General features: G+C 38.8%; 2 protein-coding genes across 3 annotated transcripts; both read left to right on the top strand.

Annotated features, from left to right (window-relative positions):
* The first annotated feature begins 94 nt into the window (after positions 1 to 94).
* On the top strand, positions 95 to 11,544 carry srp72 (signal recognition particle 72). The gene is made up of 18 exons (XM_034309841.2): positions 95 to 254; positions 2,502 to 2,622; positions 3,797 to 3,920; positions 4,113 to 4,256; positions 5,311 to 5,422; positions 5,997 to 6,028; positions 6,285 to 6,409; positions 6,700 to 6,757; positions 7,104 to 7,235; positions 7,687 to 7,815; positions 8,360 to 8,432; positions 8,531 to 8,595; positions 8,680 to 8,775; positions 9,227 to 9,408; positions 9,850 to 9,987; positions 10,089 to 10,126; positions 10,219 to 10,378; positions 10,682 to 11,544. The coding sequence occupies exons 1-18, from the start codon at positions 155 to 157 to the stop codon at positions 10,848 to 10,850; spliced, it is 1,998 nt and encodes a 665-aa protein (XP_034165732.1). The 5' UTR covers positions 95 to 154; the 3' UTR covers positions 10,851 to 11,544.
* A 1,714-nt stretch (positions 11,545 to 13,258) lies between these two features.
* Positions 13,259 to 19,794, top strand: arl9 (ADP-ribosylation factor-like 9). 2 transcript variants are annotated; one of them, XM_026916545.3, is made up of 4 exons: positions 13,259 to 13,568; positions 17,715 to 17,883; positions 18,271 to 18,446; positions 19,113 to 19,794. In XM_026916545.3, the coding sequence occupies exons 1-4, from the start codon at positions 13,356 to 13,358 to the stop codon at positions 19,296 to 19,298; spliced, it is 744 nt and encodes a 247-aa protein (XP_026772346.3). In that variant the 5' UTR covers positions 13,259 to 13,355; the 3' UTR covers positions 19,299 to 19,794. The 2 variants fall into 2 exon arrangements, with proteins under 2 accessions (XP_026772346.3, XP_026772345.3); XM_026916544.3 differs by having other exon boundaries at positions 13,260 to 13,568; positions 17,712 to 17,883.
* Positions 19,795 to 20,708: the final 914 nt, after the last annotated feature.

Genomic DNA, 20,708 nt, shown 5'->3' with positions numbered 1-20,708 from the left:
TCCCACCTTCTTTGCTTGGATTGGCCCACGCCGACGTTTAGCCAATCACAGCGCAGTATACGCAACCAGGAGCACAAGGAGGCGGGGTTTGTGCTATTACGGGTGGGGAAAGGGTTAGGGAGAAACCCACCGGAGGTGGTTCACGGTGGTGAAGATGGCGAGTGGTGCGGGGTCTGTAGCGTCGCTGTGGACTGAAATTAACCGCTGCGGACAAAATGGCGACTTCACAAGAGCCCTCAAGGCTGTTAATAAGAGTAACTATTCAGAATGTTTTGTTTCTCCGTCAATTTTCTCACTGACACCCGGCTTTCTGGCAGCTGGTAGCTTGTTAGCGTGTTAGCATGTTAGGATGTAGCGTGCTACGCTAATGTGACTCGGCTGTAGCCAGTGAACGTTATGCTGCTAGTTAGCTGTTTATAAAATAGAAAGTAAACTAGTTTTTAATGACATGTAGGTGCAAGTGTGAAATTTCTGTGGCTTTCTGTACAGATTTCAGTATTTAGTGTGTAGTGGAACATGAAGCTAGTGAATGATTACGTGTCCATATCTTTACACTCAGCAGCTTTAGCACTCCTTCATACAGCACTGTATTAAAGGAAAATTCCACCCTGAAAGACATTAAATATATTTGTATTTAACAAAATGTGATGTGATTAGTGGTTCAGGTTTTATTATGTTGGTTGGTCTGGTATTTTCGCTATTCACAGAAGTAGGCGGTTGTGTCCCGCGGTGACGTCACAGGTGGACATTGCCTGAGCAGTTACAGTGGCGTTTAATTGGAGAAAAGCATTTCAACATCTCAAACACAGACAGAAAAACTTGTATACACGCTAACAGACAGCCTGTCGCTTGTAGTTTGTTTCTTGTGGGTGTGTATCTTTGTTACAAGCTTTATTTATTTATTTTTTTTTTGTAATGTATTTATACACATTTAATGAGAGGTCATTGGTCATTACGTCAATCGTAAGACAACCACAGGTTGATCTTACTGTGTGAGCCTGTGGAGGAAGGGCTTGTGTTTATTCAGTCCACGCTTTTCTGCGCACTTTCAAATACTCAACAAATCCAAAACAGCTCAACCGAAACGGGTCCGTCCCAGACTCGCAGCTTTCGGTTCACGCTTCGTATCGTGTGGGTGTGTGCGTTCGTGTGTGCATTCGTGCGTGCCTGTCTTGCAAGCTCCGACAACTGTATCGCACTCTCTCTCTCTCTCTCTCTCTGGTTATGGTAGTTACAGAACGCACAGCACAAATAGGTAGACTGGTGGAAATAAGATACAGGTGAGAATCATCACACGTTACCTGCCGGTTTGACCCGCCTCCTCTTCATCCACCGCTGATGCTCGACCACACCCCCGCTGCTGTATATTACTTTTGCGATTTCTTTGAATGAAAATTCATTGCATAACATTAATTGAATAAGAATAAATTTCTCAAAATAATTTCTCAAACTAAAAATTTAGAGTGTACGTGCATATTTTACATGGTGGCTCTTACCATAATAATAATGTGAAGAAGTAGTCACAGAAGTGTGAGCACCCCGTCATAGACTATAAGTTGTTCTTCAGCTTGTGCGCCTCAAACAGTAAAAAGGGAAATTCTTGCTGATAGGAACTAAAGTTGTGAGTAGGGAACCGAAAAAAACATCATCTCACATGTCCCATTGGGGTTAGTCAAAGGAATCATTAGAGCCAGTTATTGAGAAATTGAGAAAATCTCCCTTCAAATATCGTTTGTCTCGCAGCGTCACGCGTACGTGTGCGTACATCATTCATGAGAAATCCAACATAGGATTAGTGGAGACATCGGCTACGTTTACATGCACATCAGTATTCCAATATTAATCTGAATTTGGCAATATTCTAATTAGTATTGAGTTATGCACATAAACACCGCAATCCGACTGCCCGATTCAGATTAAGACAGTATTCTGATTTCCCGAATTCCCAAATTCTCACCCCTGGAATATGCCAGTTTTAGTCGGAAAGTTGTTGCGTGTAAACACCAAATTCTGAAAATCCACTGAAAGGAGATTATATGCGCATGCTTAGGCTGCAAGGAATTGTGGTTGCTAACAGATGCTTAGCTGTAGGCAACTCGGGCATACTTACAACAACCATGTACACAAGAATATTCCGATGCCTGTACGCATATAAACTCCGTATTCGGAATACGACTGCAACCCGAATATAGACCTTAAACGGAATTTGATATGCATGTAAACGTAGCCACTGGTGCGAACGTTGGACTCAAGGTCCCAGAATGCAGTGCATTAGTGCATGTCCTTTAAAGAAGTTTAAACCCAAAAAAGGCAACTTACAAAATAAACCCTAGATGCAGTTGGATATATCACATGCTACTTAATAATAAAGATTAATGCAAAGTTATTCAGGGTGGATTTTTCCTTTAACACGGGGTCAGTGTTGCTTCAGAGGTAATCTGTAATTTAACTTGTTTCTGTTTAAAAGCCGTTTGTGTTTGTGTCTCTTTTTCTCTCTCCAGTTCTTCACGAGAATAAGGACGACGTGACGGCACTGCGCTGTAAAATCGTGTGTCTCATCCAGACTGCCGGCTTCAAGGAAGCGCTCAATGTCATCAACACCCACACCAAGTCGCTCACAAGGTAAACGACGCGCCGTCGTTGTTCCAACCGGAGCTAGGAATGGTTATAATGGTTTAAGACTACAATTGCTATGATAGCGTTAGGACTGAAATCGCCACGAACAGTTTTGCACTCAAGTTTCCATCAGTGAACAGTGTACAAGTTCGACAAACAGACTTCATGTGAAAAGTGTAATGAATTTCCTGGTTGCACATTGCACTGTTTAACCATGTAGTTCACAGTTATAGAAGGGATTTATTTAGACTCGCACCCGGATGAGGTCGGGTTCCCTTTTGAGTCTGGTTCCTCTCAAGGTTTCTTCTTCATTTCGTCTCAGGGAGTTTTTCGTCACCACTGTCACCTCTGGCTTGCTCATTAGGGATAAGTTCATACACTTAAACTTTATATATTGAATGTAATTATTTCTGTAATGCTGCTTTGTAAAAAAAATATATATATATATCCGTTGTTAAAAGCACTATACAAATAAAATTGAATTGAATTAATCACTTTGTTTATGCAAATCAGTTCTGTCTATCAGTCCTATAGATAGAGCTCAAAAATCAGTCCTACCTTATCCAGTTTTCAAGCTGTATCACAGATTTATCATCATATTTATTTATCTTTCCTGCCCTATCAGAAAATAATATCTTGTGCTAGGTGTGGCCAAAGCTATTTGAATCATTTAGCTTATTAGTAGCTAAACTATATCTTTTGTTGATAAACCTGACATTGTTTAATTTTTATTGTTACTATATCTCATGTATCGCCACCAAAACCTTGGAGCTGATTCCACAAACAGTCTTTATTTTGAATTAGTAATGTAATATTGCAGTTAGTAATACAGTATTTAAGTGGTCTGTCGTAGTATTAGCTAAAAAATATTTTTAAAATAAATATTTCAGTATTTAATATATTTTTTTAAACAATCCAATTGCTTGATTATGAAAATAATCTTTAGTTGCAGCCCTAATGAGAATATAGCAATCACAATCCAGTTTTAGTGATATCTAGCAGGGTTAGATTACAGTACACAAACCATCTGACCCTGATTTGACCCGACAGCAGGAAGTGAACCAAATATTACACTGGTGAATAAAAAAAAAAAGAAAGAAACCACTTGGTGTCACTCAGTTTTGCTGTGACAGAAACAGCAATGAAAGATTTGAATGAGGTTTGTCCTGTCTGTTCACAGTGACATGATCGGGTTTGAGAAGGCATACTGCGAGTACCGGCTGAACCGAGTGGAGAGCGCACTGAAGACCATCGAGGGAATCTCCGAACAGACCGACAAACTCAAAGAGCTCTACGGCCAAGTGGTGAGAATGCTCATACGCACATTCCATAAAATGGCAGCCTTTGCAAATATGTTTAAAAATCAATCTTTATTGAATAGTTATTACAAAATAAGGTCTTGTTGTCCAGACATGTAAGTACATGGAGCCACAAACTAGTAAATCAAGCAAGTTATTTAGAGATTACTCTGTGTGTATGTGTGTGTGTGTGTGTAGCTGTACAGGCTGGAGCGATACACTGAATGTGAAGCGGTGTATAAAGACCTGATCCGAAACTCCCAAGACGAATATGAGGAGGAGAGAAAGACAAACCTCGCCGCAGTGCAGGCTGCACGGAGCACCTGGGAGAAAGCAACACCTGTGAGTCAAACACATGCAATTTAGAGAGCACTACAACACACACACACACACACACACTTGCCACACATAAGAGCATCAGTTAGAATGCTACACATCAGTTAAAACTCCAAACGCAGTAGAAAACAAGAGATAAAATACACACAGTGCATCCAGGACACCAATTATTACTCATCTCATAGTGTGTAGATTAAAATTGCAGAATAAAAAAATCATTATTTACATTTCAGTATTAAACATAAGTTAAAGTATGTTTGTTACTGCCGTTAAAAACTATATCCTGTAGATGGCAACGATGTGTCATCACTAAATGAACTGTCATAAGCCATGCTTGTGAAATAACACCTAAAGTTATTTTGCAACAATTTTTTTTTTTTTTTTGCACAAACAGAAAATCAATGAGTCGAAACAAAAAAATAAGCCACGGTACTGCATCTACTAACGGTGGAATATAAAAGCAAAAAAAAAAAAAATTTATATAAGAAATATTAGCAGGAGTGCATTTACTTTCAGTTAATGTTTAAAAAAAATTAAATAAAAAAAAAAGTCATGTGTTTCAGTAGCTGGGCAGCAAAGACAGAAGTAGGTGTTCATGTTACACCAGAAAATGGCTTTTTAAGCAATAATGCATTTGATTTGGTGTGAAAAGAAATGCACATCATATTCTTTGTGTTCGCTTAACTATGATTAAAGGATACATATTGACATTTTCTTTCAGCTTTTGGGTGAATCTCAAATACTTTTGAATATATAGTACACTACAGAGGATGGAGAAAGCATTATTTTATTGCCTGCACAGTGCACTTCTATAGAAGCAGGAAAGTAAAGATGAAGCTACTAAATAGAGAAACAAATAGCTAAGTATTCAAATTATACACCAGTGCTAACAGATTAAACATTTCTTCATCATGCATTGAGTTATTAATCATGCAGTAAATTATTAAACTGTTTTTTGTTTTTTTTTTTGTTAAACTATGCATTAACGTCAATGCATTTTAAAAATCAGCAGTTATCCCTTTACTTTCACTTCACTCGCTCACTTGTTCAATGTGTGCAGGAGGACCTGGGCCTGGCCGAGAGCACGTATGAGCTTTGCTACAACGCAGCCTGCAGTCTGATCGGCAGAGGCCAGCTCGCTCAAGCCATGAAAAAACTCCAAGAAGCCGAAGGTCAGGGGTCATGGGATTTAATTTAGAACAGGGTGTCAGACTGCAGTGCTGGAGGGTCGCAGACTGCAGACTTTCACATCGCATTTAACATCTCAATTAACACCCCAGCTAATTCCCGAGGCCTTTAAAGGGTGAATGTGAAGAGAAAAGTCTCTGCTGTGACTCCCCAGGACTTGAGTTTAACACTGGGGAATATGGGGAAAATCTCTGATAGTTGTGACAGCAGTGATAGTTTTAATGCATGTTATGAGAATTGGGTTTTGAAAGAGATTCTTCATGATTGGGTGAAATATGATGGATAGCAGTATTGTTATATATTAATACCACAACACACATTTCTGTGTATTCAGTGTTTCTTTAATTATTGTGGTACTCCCTGTACAAGTAATTGATTGGACCTGTTTTCTTTTCCCTCCTTTTCTTGTTAAATTCTTTCATGTTTTGTAAATATTAAATTGACTATTTATTATTCTTCTTAATACAACACCATATAATGTATAATACATATGAATGCTATATGATATAACACATTTTAAGCCTGTTTTTTTCCTCTTTGTCTTTTTCTTGGTTACAGAACTCTGTAGGCTATCTCTGGCAGAAGACTCTGTGAGTGTCTCTTCTTTTTTTTTTTCTTTAAAAGACAACACTTTCATTGTTCAGCATTTTCTTTTAGATTTATTCATTTGGTTTTTCATGCTTTAATCCAGGGCAGTTTACAATTTAATGTGTTAGACAGAATCCATTCCAAGCCTTTCAAAGTTTAAAATTCACCTCAAAGAAGTGGAAAATAAAAGATGAATAATATAGTTATGGATGTGTGGTTGGGATTTATTGGTGACTATGTGAACCGGGTGTTGTGTAGGACATGACAGAGGAGGATATAGACGCTGAGCTGGCAGTGATCCACTCTCAGATGGCCTACGTCATGCAGCTCCAAGGCAGGACAGAGGACGCGTTGCAGCTTTATAACCAAGTCATCAAACTGAAGTAAGGGCGTGCACTCATGCGCAGTTTTCAATTATAAAGGCAGTCTCATACACGTGCTTTTTCTCTTTGTGTCCGGTTTTAAAAGGCTTGTTCATGATTGAGCATTGTAAAGAATAAAACATGACCACAGCAGTTTAGAACATATTCTTTTTATTCATTTGTACTTGTGCTTATTGTTGTGAACTCAACACCTACTGACCAATCAGAATCGAGAATTCAACAGTGCTGTAAAAACATATGAACATCTAAAAGCCAGTTTTTATAACTCTTGTAATAACGCTCTTCCTCAGGCCATCTGATGTGGGTCTGCTAGCAGTCACTGCCAATAACATCATCACCATCAACAAGGTAATATAACATCTGAAGTGTTTAATTATACGGTCGTTACGTAATCAGATACAGGAGTTTCCCAATGCTTGGCCAAATAATAATTAATATGATGGGTTCTACATATTGTAGCTCTGGCTTTGAGAGAGTAACTTATCAGAAGTGAAAACCTTTTTGCAGAAAATAACTGGGCACAATCATGTTTTATTTAAATGCTGTTAATGTAAAGTACTTGCTACTTATGTCATTGCGATATTCTCAAAACAGCGAATCATGACCCACTTCTTTGTGATTGCAATCACGTATCCTCGCATCACCCGGCTATAATGTCTAGCGTGGTTTTTGTGTGTTATCTGTGATCCTGCAGGACCAAAATGTTTTCGACTCCAAGAAGAAGGTGAAGCTGATGAGCGCAGAGGGTGTGGAATACAAACTGGCCAAGAAGCAGCTGCAAGCCATCGAGTTCAACAAAGCGCTACTAGCAATGTATACAAACCAGGTACACACACTGTGCAAAATAACATGCACATTTCCAAAATGCTTGAATGCATACGTTTAAGCTTTATCTAAACAACAAGCTACATTTAAACAACAGTGAAGGCTCTATTGGGATGAAAGATGATGTTGGTTTTGGAACTAATGAATTACATACCGGATTAAAAAGTTGTAAAAAAAAAGGGAAAAAAAATAGTTATTTCTCAGGAACTATAGGTCTGATCGAGCTGAAATTTAGTGTGCAGCATTGTTGTGCTAATTTGTAGGAGGCTTTCTAAGGATGACGGAATAACTTTAAAAAAAAAAAACATGGCTGCCATCAATCAGCTTTCAGCTTTAGTAGGACCTGTTTCATACACCTGAAGAAACTAAAATAGTCATTTTTTTTCTTTTAATAAATCATTCTAATGATCACAGTAATTAACAGTAATTGTGACTGTTGTGTGCTTTGATAGGCTGATCAGTGCAGAAAGTTGTCGGCAAATCTGCAGTCACAGAACCCTGGACACCCACAGCCAGTCCTCATCCAGGTGGCTCAGCTGTGTCGAGAGAAACAGCACGGCAAGGCCATGGAGCTGCTACAGGTACAAATGCATGTGTAAAATTAATTATTTATTTATTTTTTAAATTTCTCCTTATAACACAAAAGTGCTAATAGCACGATTGCAACAGGAGGAACAGGAGTTTAAGAGGGAGTAAATGAAAACTTGCCGGTTAACTAGCAAGCATCGTAAATAACTGTCTGGCTGAATAAAGTGTCCTCATTTTGCTTAAATGACAAGAATCATGTCATGTGATCATTTGATATTACAACTAATGCATTTATTTATTTCCCCTGTTTGACATAGTACAAAACAGTCTGATTATCTCTCTAACTAGTTAGATGACATTAGGTAAGCTATTTTAATCATGTAAATACAACTAGTTCCAAAATTACCCGCAAAGTTTGGTTATTTTGACAGTAGTGCAATTGGCTGATCAAGTGTAACTCTAAAGGTTTGTTTAATTATTTATTTATTTAATCCCTAACCCTATATTTAGTCTATAAATCATGATGGACTTTTTCTCTCTCTCTTTTTTTTTTTAATAAAGTTGTCAGATTGCAGTGCCAAAAGCATCTCTCTGTAGTGTTTTTCAGAAAAGCATCCAGAAAGCGCATCTGGAATCAAACTGACCATGGCACAACTTTATATAACGCAAGGTTTGGTTTGGTTGTTTTCTTTGTGTACCACACACCCAGTCACGTGAAGCACTTCTAGCACTTTGTGAAGTTTACACCATTCTCTTATCTTCTTGCAGGTCATGTGACTAAAGCCTGTGACATTCTGAGGTCGATAGAGGATTTTAAGCACAAACAAGGAATGGTACGATTTGCTAGATTAAGTACTCCATTAAAAAGGTTGCAGAAATTTTATCTGAAGTTACATATTTGTGTGTATGTGAAACAGGTTTCTGCCCTGGTGACAATGTACACACACGAGGAGGACATTGACAGTGCTATTGATGTCTTCACCCAAGCCATCCAGTATTATCAGTCGGAACAGGTAAGACCTGACTTTATACCCAGTCCACTATCAAGAATTTTACTCAATAACAGCCACTTATTCTGTTTTCAAAAAATTGACATTGTTCTTCACTAATAACGATAAAAACCTTGTTAACTTAAAGCAGCAAGTGATTAAGGTTGAAAGAGTTGCGGCCTCTGTGTCATTGGATACAATGGATTGTTGTGTATCAAGATACGTTCTCTATCATCTCAAATGGACGGACTGAAATTAGATGAAAAATAATGGCATTATAATGTGATATACATATTAATTTCTGTTTTATATAGTGATTTCTCAAACAGCTAAAACTAGTTTTGTATAATTTGTGAACAATTGATTGTTGAATAACAAACAAGTGAAACTGGAGAACTAGTGCATTAAAAACAGTTCCAGACTTGGTCTATTATCGGTTTAGAAATTAAAAAATTTCTCTCTTTCTTCCTCTCAGCCCGGCTCTCCGGTACACCTCTCCCTCGTTCGTGAAGCGGCGAATTTTAAGCTCCGTTATGGCAGAAAGAAGGAATGCATCAGTGACCTGGAGCAGCTGTGGAAGCAAAACCCTAAAGACGTGCACACGCTGGCACAGCTCATCTCCGCTTACTCGCTGGTGGATCAGGACAAGGCCAAAGCGTATCCTTGTGCACGTGCACACCATGTTCCATTCCAATATTTATGCCACAAGTGCTGTGGAAAAATAGTGCTTAGCATCTAGGACACTTCTACGCATTTAGCGTCTCCTTTAAGACAAACACTGTGATGACGTGTAAGCATCTCTCTCTAGCATCATGCAAATGTTTTTAATATTTAAAAAATATTTTTGTGTTAAATAATTAATTTTTGTAGGCGTTAAATACAACGATCTTTCACAATTTCTTTACAATATTGCAACGACATTCTTACACTGGCATTTTCTTAGCAAGCCCAAATATTGTGATGCAATATTTTTGTCATATCGCCCACCCCTGGGTAGTCTCAAGGCCTTTCTTTTTTTTTTTTTTTTTTTTGTGGATTTTATCATGTTTATCATCCAAAGTGTGCGCTGAAGTTTTCCTGAGCTGCCGTCTCTCTCAGGCTCAGTAAGCATCTGCCTTCTCCTGACACCATGTCCTTTAACATCGATGTGGACGAGCTGGAGAACTCTCACGGAGCCACAAACGTCAGAAAGAAAGCGGCCAAAGTCGTCGGGGAGAACCCACCCAAGGAACAGGGGTACACACTGTGGTCTTTCAAATATTGCTGCACACACCAGATTTTTGCTATTGTTGATGAAAAATTCCGATAAATTTAAACGATTTTCATATTTGTTTTAGCCAAGTGGACATTAAAAAGAAGAAGAAAAAGAAGAAAGGTATGGTTGCATATCTGAATCATTCTGTGTATGTATTTATTTATTTACTGTAAAGGCTTAGTTCAGTATTGATTTGCATTTTCTTTTCACAGGTAAACTACCCAAGAACTGTGACCCTAAATCGACCCCTGACCCCGAGCGCTGGCTGCCTATGCGAGAGCGCTCATACTACCGCGGCAGGAAGAAGGGCAAGAAGAAGGAGCAGGTGGGAAGAGGAACTCAGGGAGCGACGTCGGGTGCTGCGGCAGAACTGTGAGTTTAAAACACAGCCACAACTAGAAAGCACACGCTGTTCACTATGTAGTGCACTACTTTGGGAATCTGTCACATCCTAGTCATACCCATAAAGCACAGTGGAGAATATTTAGTGATGAAAATCCTACAAATGAGAATTCACTGTCATCACATACAAGCCTTGATTCAGGCCTGAACCAGTAAGATTCAGTTCAGTCAGGTTCAGATGTCAAAGCCATTTATTACTCACTATTACTCACTAATGCTTCATCGGCATTTGTGCACTGTACGTTTTCTCACTGTACATTTTCTGTGATTCAGAGATGCCAGCAAAACAGCAAGCAGCCCCCCCACGTCTCCTCGGCCCGGCTCTGGCACCGGCTCCGCCCCCAACGTCGTGCCGCCACGGCAACAGAAACCTGCCGCTCCTGGTGCAACACGCAAAAAAGCCCCGCAGAAGAAAAAGAAGGGTGGAAAAGGAGGATGGTAGACAGAAGACTGATGTCCAGAGTCGTTCCCCAGCTCCTTCCTTATGTGTCCATCTTTGGAGATTTGAAATGCTAGCTAAGGGCAGTTAGAACTCGCAAAATATCCAAGGAGGGATCAGGGAATGATTTGGGATTAGACAGCTGGAGATGTGTAGAAACAGAAATCTGACCCAGGGAATTTTTTTTTTTCATGTTTTTAACCATCACATCCACTGATTATGAGTCAATCCTTTAAAATGAACAATTAAGTGAAGGAAGTTTGTGATGAAATGAGTGTATGGTCTACATTTCCAGTTTTTGTTCGTGTAACCAGCAGAGGTTTCATACCTGTTATCTGAGGACCTGACCATGTTGTTTTTTTTTTTTTTTTTTGTGGCCCATTAAAGAAACAAAAACTGCCTAACCATGAACTCATTAATTCATATTTCATCACTGTTTCATTTTACAGACTTGCCTGCTAAACCTGTATGCAGAGACAGTAACTTTGTGTCAAAAACAAAAAGAGAGGCTGTTTATGCAAATTCAAAATATATTTATTTTTCAAACTCCTGGATAAATATCACTTGTAATTATTATTTTAAGAAAGATGTGTCCTTCAGCCGTTTTTCCATCGTCGGGGAGGCTGAAAGTGTAAATCTAACAGGAAGAGCAGCTCCCATGTAAAATCTTAATAAAAATTTCCTTGATAACAGAAAATCTCTTTTGTACATCTTTTTGAGTGGACTGTGTGTGTATTAATGTGACCAGTTCTCCATATATACGTTAGACATACAGTACGATTGTGTTTGGTTTGGATTATACACACTGTATCTTTATTACAGTATTCTCAGCACAGTAGTGGCACTTGCTGCACTTTAATAGTAGACATGGAGCTTATCCTTGGAATATTGGGCCCAAGTCACAAGGCACCATGCACACACATTTACACACTAATTCACTTCTAGGGACAATCCATCCACTCTATGCACACAATAACCCGAGCTAAGGATCGAACCAGGATCCTGGATCTGTGAAGTGGAAAGACTACCAACTGTACCACCGTGCTTCCCCTACTTTAATAATGTACGGATTAATAGAGTAGTGAGTACGAAAGCTCCCATAATATTATCTTGTTCTTGAGAAAATACGGAAAATCTTCAACACAAATGGCTTTGCGGTTTCTCAGTAACCTGACAAGCTGCATTTTTTTTTTACCAAGAAAAAGTGACTGGTGATGGAACAACTGGTTTAGCTGTTATTTAGTTTATAACATGAAATGTTTGTCTTGGCAAACTGCAGTGGTATGAAAGGAATAAAACACCAGCTCACACCTTTCCACACACATTTTCTCTAGAGTGTGGTATGTTTCAATTATTTTTCTCCCAAGTGATTGCTGAATTTTATGCATTATGTCTTAATATTCTTTACCTTTTTCTTTCTCCCTTTTTTAGTGTCGTTTGAGAAAATAAAAAAGAAATCTTGAATCTGTTGTTGTGAATCCCAAGGCAGTTCTTCTCAACATTAACATTTTATTCATTTCTTGATTTTGTCTTAGTTATACAATGCCAAAAGTGTGAGAGATTGAAATTATTTTGTAAGTGTCTGAGACAATATATTTGGAGAAACTGAACCTATTTGTTGTGAATTTAATGAAACAAATGCCTTTTCTTAAATGAAAGTGCTGTTTTGAGTGAATTAGAACCGAAAAAAACCAATCTATTAGGTTTATTACTATTTATTTTCCCCTCTGTTTAACCGGTGGATTTTGAGCTATTCTGAGACAATTACTTATGACAGGCTTGATCCTGTCTGGAACCCGAATAATTATCAGTTATCGAATTATTGGTTTAAATTATCTTTTGGGGCTGCTACTGTTGTTGATTATTTTCCTATAACGCCATGCTTCAATATGTTATTTTTTGTCCTAAGCCTAAAGTAATTACATTATATGTAGCAAAATTATATGATTTAAGGCCAACATTTTTTTTACGTCAAAGTGGAATAGAGCAAGATCGCAGGTGAAGAAAGGCAAGTAGGGGATGGGGATGTTCTGGTGCACGGTCTACGATGTACAGAAACATGTCTGGTGTAAGAAATATTGCAAAGATTGCAAGAGAGAAAGGACGATTTTGAAGTGGATACCGTAATATCTGTACTAGGCAAAGACAAAAAGCTGTATTGCAAATAATGCTAATCAAAGAAATGTGTGCGCACTATGGCGAACTTGTTTCCCAAAGAAAGACTGAGCAGAAGAAGAAGACAAATTCATCTTTTTTGTGCTGGCTCTATGTCTTTTTGCACTCTTTTAAAGAAACTTTTTCCTGAGACCTGGCCACTTTTCACCCCGAGCACTGCTTTATGAATTTACAGATTTGACAGATGTAATTCAATCAATCTGGCAACCCGAGTGGAGGTAACCGCGGAAATCTGGCAACCCGGGATTCTATCGCGCTGGTGCTGAAGGCGGCTCGTCATGGCCGCGGGTTTGTGAGAAACTCGGCTGTTTTTTTTCGGAGTCTCGACCAAACATGGCCGGTTTTAGAGAAGCTGGATTAGCCGGAGCTGCCCTGGCACTAACCGGAGGCGTCGCGTATGTTATCTGGAACTTACGAGACACCAAGAAACGACGAGAAGCAGAGAAAGTGATGTTAGAACAGAATTTAAACGCAGAGAAACAAGAAAAGTTAGTCGAGAAAGAAATAAGGAGCGAAACCGCGCGCGAGGCTCCTGTCGTCTCTCAGGTGTGTTTCAGCGCCTCGCGCATCACTTTGTAGCTCAGATATTTCATCACAACTCGGTTACATTAGTACTTTAACTGGTGCTAATGCTAGCTAACTACTCTAGCTAACCTGGTCCACTTGTGCACTATCTAGTAGTCTGCATTCTGCAAAGAAATAGGGTTTACACCTCAGCAGAGACCCCTTATGACCGTTAAAACCGTTAAGATTTAAACGCACTGTGACGTCATAAGTAGTTTCTTGTTATTAGCTAGCTAGCTAAATAAAATAAACAACTTTCTATAGGAACTTGAAAAGTGCTGGAGTTCCTGATACCTGACCTTATGCTGCTTTCTGAATGGGACACCTCATCCACTATATGGCTAAAATTACATGGACTCTTCTTCTAATTACTGAGCTCAGGTGTTACAGCCACACCCATTGCCAACAGGTGCAGCCTCCATAGACAAACACTGGCAGTAGAATCAGTTGTACTGAACAGCGCAGTGACTTTAAACGTGGCACTGCCATAGGATTCTACCTTTTCTACAAGTCAGTTTGTGAAATTTCTGCTAGATCTGCCCTGGGATGGGATGTCCAGCAAGCTCATATATGTCTGATGGTCATTTGTCCACATACTTTTGGCCATATAGTGTACCTCTGAAGCTTGTCCAAAAATCCTACCCAGACAGCCTCTTCCCAAAAGGGTAGTAACAATAGTTTTGAAATGTCAGCCATTACAATATTGTGCACACTGTATATCACGATAAATACTGTAACTGTAATCAGCAGATGTCTATTACACAACCATTTGCAAAAATAAGAGGATAATCTTGGCTTGCCCAACGCTGTGACCGAATGCAATCGGACACCATGGAGGTGTAACAACTTTGTCAACAAATTTAATTTCCTCCAATTGTTTTTTCTTTCTTGTTGTATGTTGCTACTAGATATAGGCACAAGTACTTGAGGGCAGCACAGTGGTGCTGTGGGTAAGGTTGCCGGTTCTATCCTGAGCTCGTGTTACTGCCTGTGTGGAGTTTCTGTTCTTCCGCTGTCTGCTTGGTGTTTCCTCAAGGTTCTCCGGTTTCCTCCCCCCTTCCAAAAACATGTCTATAAATTGTCTATGGATTGGCTACACTAAATTGCCCCTAGGTGTGAATAAGAATGTGAATGGTGCCCTGTCATGGACTGGAGTCCCATCCAGATTGTATTCCCAGCCCACACCCAGTGTTCCTGTGAACACTGGATCCATCGCGACCCTGACCTGGATAAAGCGCTTACTAAAGATGAATGAATGAATGAACAAATACTTGAGAATACTATAGAAACTGTTATCTGATTGGTTTTGGTGGCATTGGTTGTGGAAACTGTGGTCTGACTGGGTGCAGTGGCATAAGGGGTGGAAACTGTGTTCTAGCTACTAGCTAGCCATGATTTTTAAATGTGCAGTAACAATTTCAGCTTTAATTTCCTGATACATCTAGATGTGTTAAACAACTCAGAACATGGAACCTTTGTTGGGAGACCACCCAATTTTTAGTTGAGCAAAGGAACAGATAAATAACATTTGGTTGCATATCCCTTGCTTGCAATAACTGCATCAAGCCGGGGAACCAATGACAACACCAAACTGTTGCGTTGTTCTTTTGTGTTACTTTTCCAGACTTGTACTGCAGCTTCTTTCAGTTGTTGTTTGTTCTGGGTGGTTTCTCCCTTGAGTCTCGGCTTCAGGAGGTGAAATGCATGCTCAACTGGGTTAAGGTCTGGTGATTGACTTGGCCAGTCTAAAACCTTCCACTTTTTTCCCCCAATGAAGTACTTTGTTTTGTTCGCAGTGTGTTTTGGGTCATTGTCTGCTGAAGTTCCTCCCAATTAGATTGGATGTGTTGTAAATTGGCAGACATGGCTTGTATGTTTTGGATCATGAGCAGGTACTTTTTTTTCTCCACACTTTGGCCTTTCCATCACTTTGGTATTCCATCTTGGATGCAGATTGTTTGTGTTCTTATAAAAATACCCCAAATTGCATGAAAAACTCATACAAACCATATATTGTCATAATCGTACATTTATTGGCTTCATGTTTCATCCGTAGAATCGTTTTTATCTGTTAGTTATATACAGAGACAGAATGCGGAGGTTTATAAAGGATATTTGTCATGAGGAAGGTGGGAGTTAGGAACACACAATATGATTGAGTCATAGTCATCTATCCCGCTATCTAGACAGAGGGAGAGCATTATAGGAGAGGTTAATGTTACTTACCTCAAACGATGTTGTGTCCTCAAAATGCCTTCACCCCTGCCTTATGGAGGTTGTTGGTGATGTCACTGACTGTTGTTTTTGGGCTTTTCTTCACACAGTGTTTCCCACAGGATTTTGTGAGAATGTGGTGGGTGGACCTCTGACCTTCTGGGGGGGTCCGGGGCATGCTTTTTATACATATATAAATTTTATGCATTTGTTAAATGCATCAAGCTGGTGCACTTTGAAAGCAAAATAAGAGGCTAGATCTATGAAGAACTTTGTGTTTTCGTGTAAACAGTTTTGTGAACTAGTAGTAATTTAATCATAAACACATTGGTTGTGTAGATATGAATGGTGAAGACACGGCAACAAAGTCACACCCACAAATCACGGTAAACAAGACGGAGTTGAACATGGTTCACAAATGGTCGAAACACGAAATCGACTAGAGCATACATCTGAGCCATCAAAGAAATGAAGCAAAAGTGGGTACCTGGGTAGAACTGGTGTATTTTTTAGAAAATAAAAAAATATACTGGATGAGGAGGACGTGGTATTGATCAGCTCTCCCTGCATCCCTATTGGCAAACCTTCTACCCTGAAGTTAGACATTTAATTTTCCTGGGCTTTGAGTAAAACAGTTCTAATGTTCTTTTGTAGTTGAATTCCTCTGGGCTTGGCCCATTGATGGAGACCCTCAGTCAGGCAGCCAGATGCTCTCCTTGCAGCCTGTTATGAAGTTCTGATGTGGAGTGTGGAGTTTGATCATATAAATATAGAAATATATTATCTGTAGCTTTCTATATTAGGCTAAATGCTATACCTGCTTAGCATTTCTCATATATGCATCCTTTATTCTTATAAAAATACCCCAGATTGAATGAAAAACACATGCAAACCATATATTGTTGTAATTGTACATTTATTGGCTTCATGTTTCACCTGTAGAAACGTTTTTATCTGATAGTTTTTTGATCTGATAGTACAGAGACAGAATGTGGAGGTTTATACTGAATATTAGTCATCTGGAAGGTGGGGGTTATGAACACGCGATATAATGATTGACAGATCTGTAGCTAATCATCTGTCTGTGAGTCGTAGTCATCTTAATGTTACTTACCTCAAACGATGTTGTGTCCTCAAAATGCCTTGGTGTCTTGTAACAGCGCAAAACAGAGATCTTTTATGTTATTATGAGAAGTTTAAAAGTATTTTTGGTTCATTATGAAACTGTCGGGACAAATTAGACTCTGGCGGGGCACCACAGTCTAGGTAATTAATGGGAAACACTGCTTCACAGATCTCACAATGTTTCTGTCATCAACTGCTGTTGTTTTCCTTGGCCGACCTGTTCGACCTGTGGTTGTTAGTACACCAGTGGTTTCTTTCTTTTTCAGGACATTATAAATTGTTGTAATGCTTTTGCACTGGCTGTCATTGATTTTCTCTCTTTTCTCAGCTTCAAAGTGGCTTACTTTACTCCCATAGACAGCTCTCTGGTCTTCATGTTGTTTTATCCTTTTTAACAACAAATGCAGTCTTCACAGACGAAATTCAGGGCTCAAACCAAGAGTAGACATTCAGAGCTATTAATTGTTTAAACAATCAATCTAATAGAGCACATCTGGGCAACAAGAAACACCTGTCAATCACATGATCCAATCATTCTGATCACTTGAAAAATGGGTGGCTTCAAACGTTGGTTAACACATCTAGATGTAAAAAACAGGAAATGAAATATGAAATTCTGATCTATCATCTCATATTCATCTATTGATATCAAACCCAAATGTCTTCAGTGTATAGCAAAGACAAAAGAATTGGCCTTGCCATTCGAATACTTTCAGAGGGGACTGTATATAGTGTCAGTTCATTCGTTATGTTTTTGCTTTTGCGTGTATTTGTGTATGTATACAGCAGGGGCAGGCAAGAGGTTCTCAAGTGTTGGTGTTGGGTTTGGATGGCGCGGGCAAGACGAGTCTTCTTCAGTGCTTTGCGACAGGCAGCGTGGAGCAGGAAGTGTCACCCACTCAGGGGTTCCACGCCGTCTCTATCAACAGAGAGGAGCTGCACATCGAGTTCCTCGAGAGTATGCACACAACCTACACTCACTGCGAGACTCAGTGTTGCTCATTTACGCTTTAATGTCTTAGTAGCTCAAGTAAAATATTTAGATGAAGACATTTCTTTAATAAGTTATGTAAGGAGTAAAACAGTTGGGGATGTGCTGTTATAGGAAAAGTCTGAAGTTGATTGTTTTCCCAGTCGTCTTATACCACAACAGTTTACCAACGAATGCTATTTTTAATTCATTACAAATGGAACGTCTGTGAAACGTCTGTGTATAACATCATATCATAAACTGTGATTAAGCATTATCTTAAATAACTTAAATAAGTTTTATATCAGCACATGCCTGTTCTTTACACAATTGTAAATGGTGGCTGTAGTTAAAGTCCTTCTGCATCGTGTGTAGTTGGCGGTGAGGAGAAGCTCCGAGACTACTGGCCTGTGTATCTGAAAAAGGCTCGGGTGTTGGTGTTCGTGCTGGACGCGGCCGACTCCACACGCTTTCCTCTGGCTAAAACCAGCCTGCACCGGCTGCTGGCCTCTGAGCCGTTCCTGCCGCTGGTCCTGCTCGCTAATAAACAGGTAAACATGCACTAGATCCACTAGAGTGAAAGTTCAAGTGTGTGGCTGGTTTACTATGCAGCTTGGAAGATGATAAAAGTATTTGCATATGTATTTCATGTATATATATGAATTATATGTCACATTAAATAAGATTCTTTCTTTTCTGTGGAGTATTTAATAAATGTACATTTTAGCCAGTGTTTTTTCTTTGCTGGAGGTAAGATTTGAGTTTTGAGATCTAAAGAAACCCGCTTTTCCCTGGGAATGCCGGATGGTTCACATTTACATAAAATTTGTGTTATTGAGATTTGAATTTTTGAGATTTGTTTTTAGGGTTTTGATTTTTTTTTTATCTCAAAACCGTAACCTGTAATTTTGAAACAAGATTTTTTCTTTTGCAGAAATGAATGTGTCAAAAAAAAAATTAATGTGTAATTTCTATAATAATTAATGTACAAAATTCATATTTCTTTTGTCAGTGTCCAAGCTCCATAGTTTATGAAACCAGATAAATTAAAAGTAAAAGTTATTCAACAACTTCTTATTTTTATTCTTATTATTATTATTGTTATTAAAAAATGTCCTTCAGAATATGTTGCTGTTGCAAACACAGAAGTAGAATCTGTGTTTTGTCCTAAAAAAAACATCCTGAAATGTATTTGTCTCTGCCTCTGTCTCTCTCAGGACCTCCCGGGTGCGTGCGGAGTGACTGAGCTGTACGAGTCGATGGCGTTGGGTTCAGTAGGCGACGGCCATAAGCTGTCTGTTTTGGGTACGCAGCTTTGGAAAGGCTCGTCCGATGCTCATGCCAGCGCACAGGACGCTTACGAGCTCATCCTCGAGATGATGAACAGTAACTGTGCGGAATAGCAAAGCTCCACCTGACTGGCTAATATCAGCCTCAACAATGATGCTGATTGGTTATTTGTTTTTAGCTAAGATTAATGAATGTCTAAACGAATCAGGGCTATTGTGTCACCAAAGACATCCCTTAAGCAGAAAGCACTAAACTAAACATCTTTCAGGGTTACGGGTTTATTGTTGCAGTATTTAAGTAACACTAAAGCAGCACTCCTCTGAGTGTTTTTACTGTGGTTTGATTTCGTCTTATGCAATGTGGCTTAGATGTTAGATGTTCTTGTACAAGTACCACAATTTGCTGAGCACTGTGTTAATACTGTAAAGGCTGTTATGGATGTATCTGTGTTTAACATGGAGGTGATATACATTTGTAATTGATAGACATTTGAAATTTTTTTTTTTTATATTATTATATCTGTATAGATGATATTACATTCTGATAGATTTTTAAAGCAATATATTTGTTTAAAAAGTATTTAAATATCCAATAAAATGTTTACATGTATGATACTGTTTTCTAAAGTCATAACCAGTACTTAAGAATTGCAATATCCTCCTAGACTTTTACAATATTATCTTATTATTCATTAAAATGAAATGTACAACATAACTAAGATGTAGTTGGTCAGCCAAGACACACTGATAGTGGCTTGAAGTTTGCATTTTTTTAGTTTTGCACAAACGTTAAGGCTAACAAGTAAGGGAAACTTCGAGCCCTCAGTTTAGCATCAAACCAACCATGTGCCTACATCATCACACACTCATTTCAAAAAACACTGTCTCAATAACACCGTTAGCAGGAAACACATTTCTAAAAGAGCACGTGTGCTGTGATGTGATGAATCCTGACATGATGCTGTTGCTTATCAATAACAGTGCATCATAAAGATTTTTATTCCTTCTGTACAACAGCAAAATCACTTACATTGTGCAAAGAATAGAGCACAGCAGGGGGAAAATAATGAACAAAGCAGTCACGTGATGCATCCCAACACAAAACAGAAAGCCGTTATCACCCTGAAACTGACAATTTTACAATAACAGTTGTCCTGATTTTAAAGTGTTTTATTGTTCTTATTCCACAGCAATTTGCCCATTCATTTTTGTTAATTAAAGAATGAAACGTCCTACTTTTTACACTTAACAGTTTATAGTTACATTTAATAAGATTTCTGCAAAAAGAGGCTTATTTAACATTTATGTAAGGAGTCTCCAGTGTCACCACTTTGTAAGAGTCAGAGCTAAAACAGTAACTTAATATAAAGCAAGTTTTCCACAAAGGGAAAGTCTTTCGGATGATAGATGTTGCGGTTTATTTTTTCTCAGTAACAGGCTGCATTTTGGTCTCATTAACTTCAAGAGAAAGCGAGGGAATGACTGTTTGTAACTGTTACAGCATAAGTGGTAACAGGAACTAAC

This window comes from Pangasianodon hypophthalmus, chromosome 13, assembly GCF_027358585.1.
Source record: "Pangasianodon hypophthalmus isolate fPanHyp1 chromosome 13, fPanHyp1.pri, whole genome shotgun sequence".
Classification (NCBI taxonomy): Eukaryota; Metazoa; Chordata; class Actinopteri; order Siluriformes; family Pangasiidae; genus Pangasianodon; species Pangasianodon hypophthalmus.
Note: the sequence above shows the minus strand (reverse complement) of the source record. Positions and strands in the feature narration are given on the sequence as shown.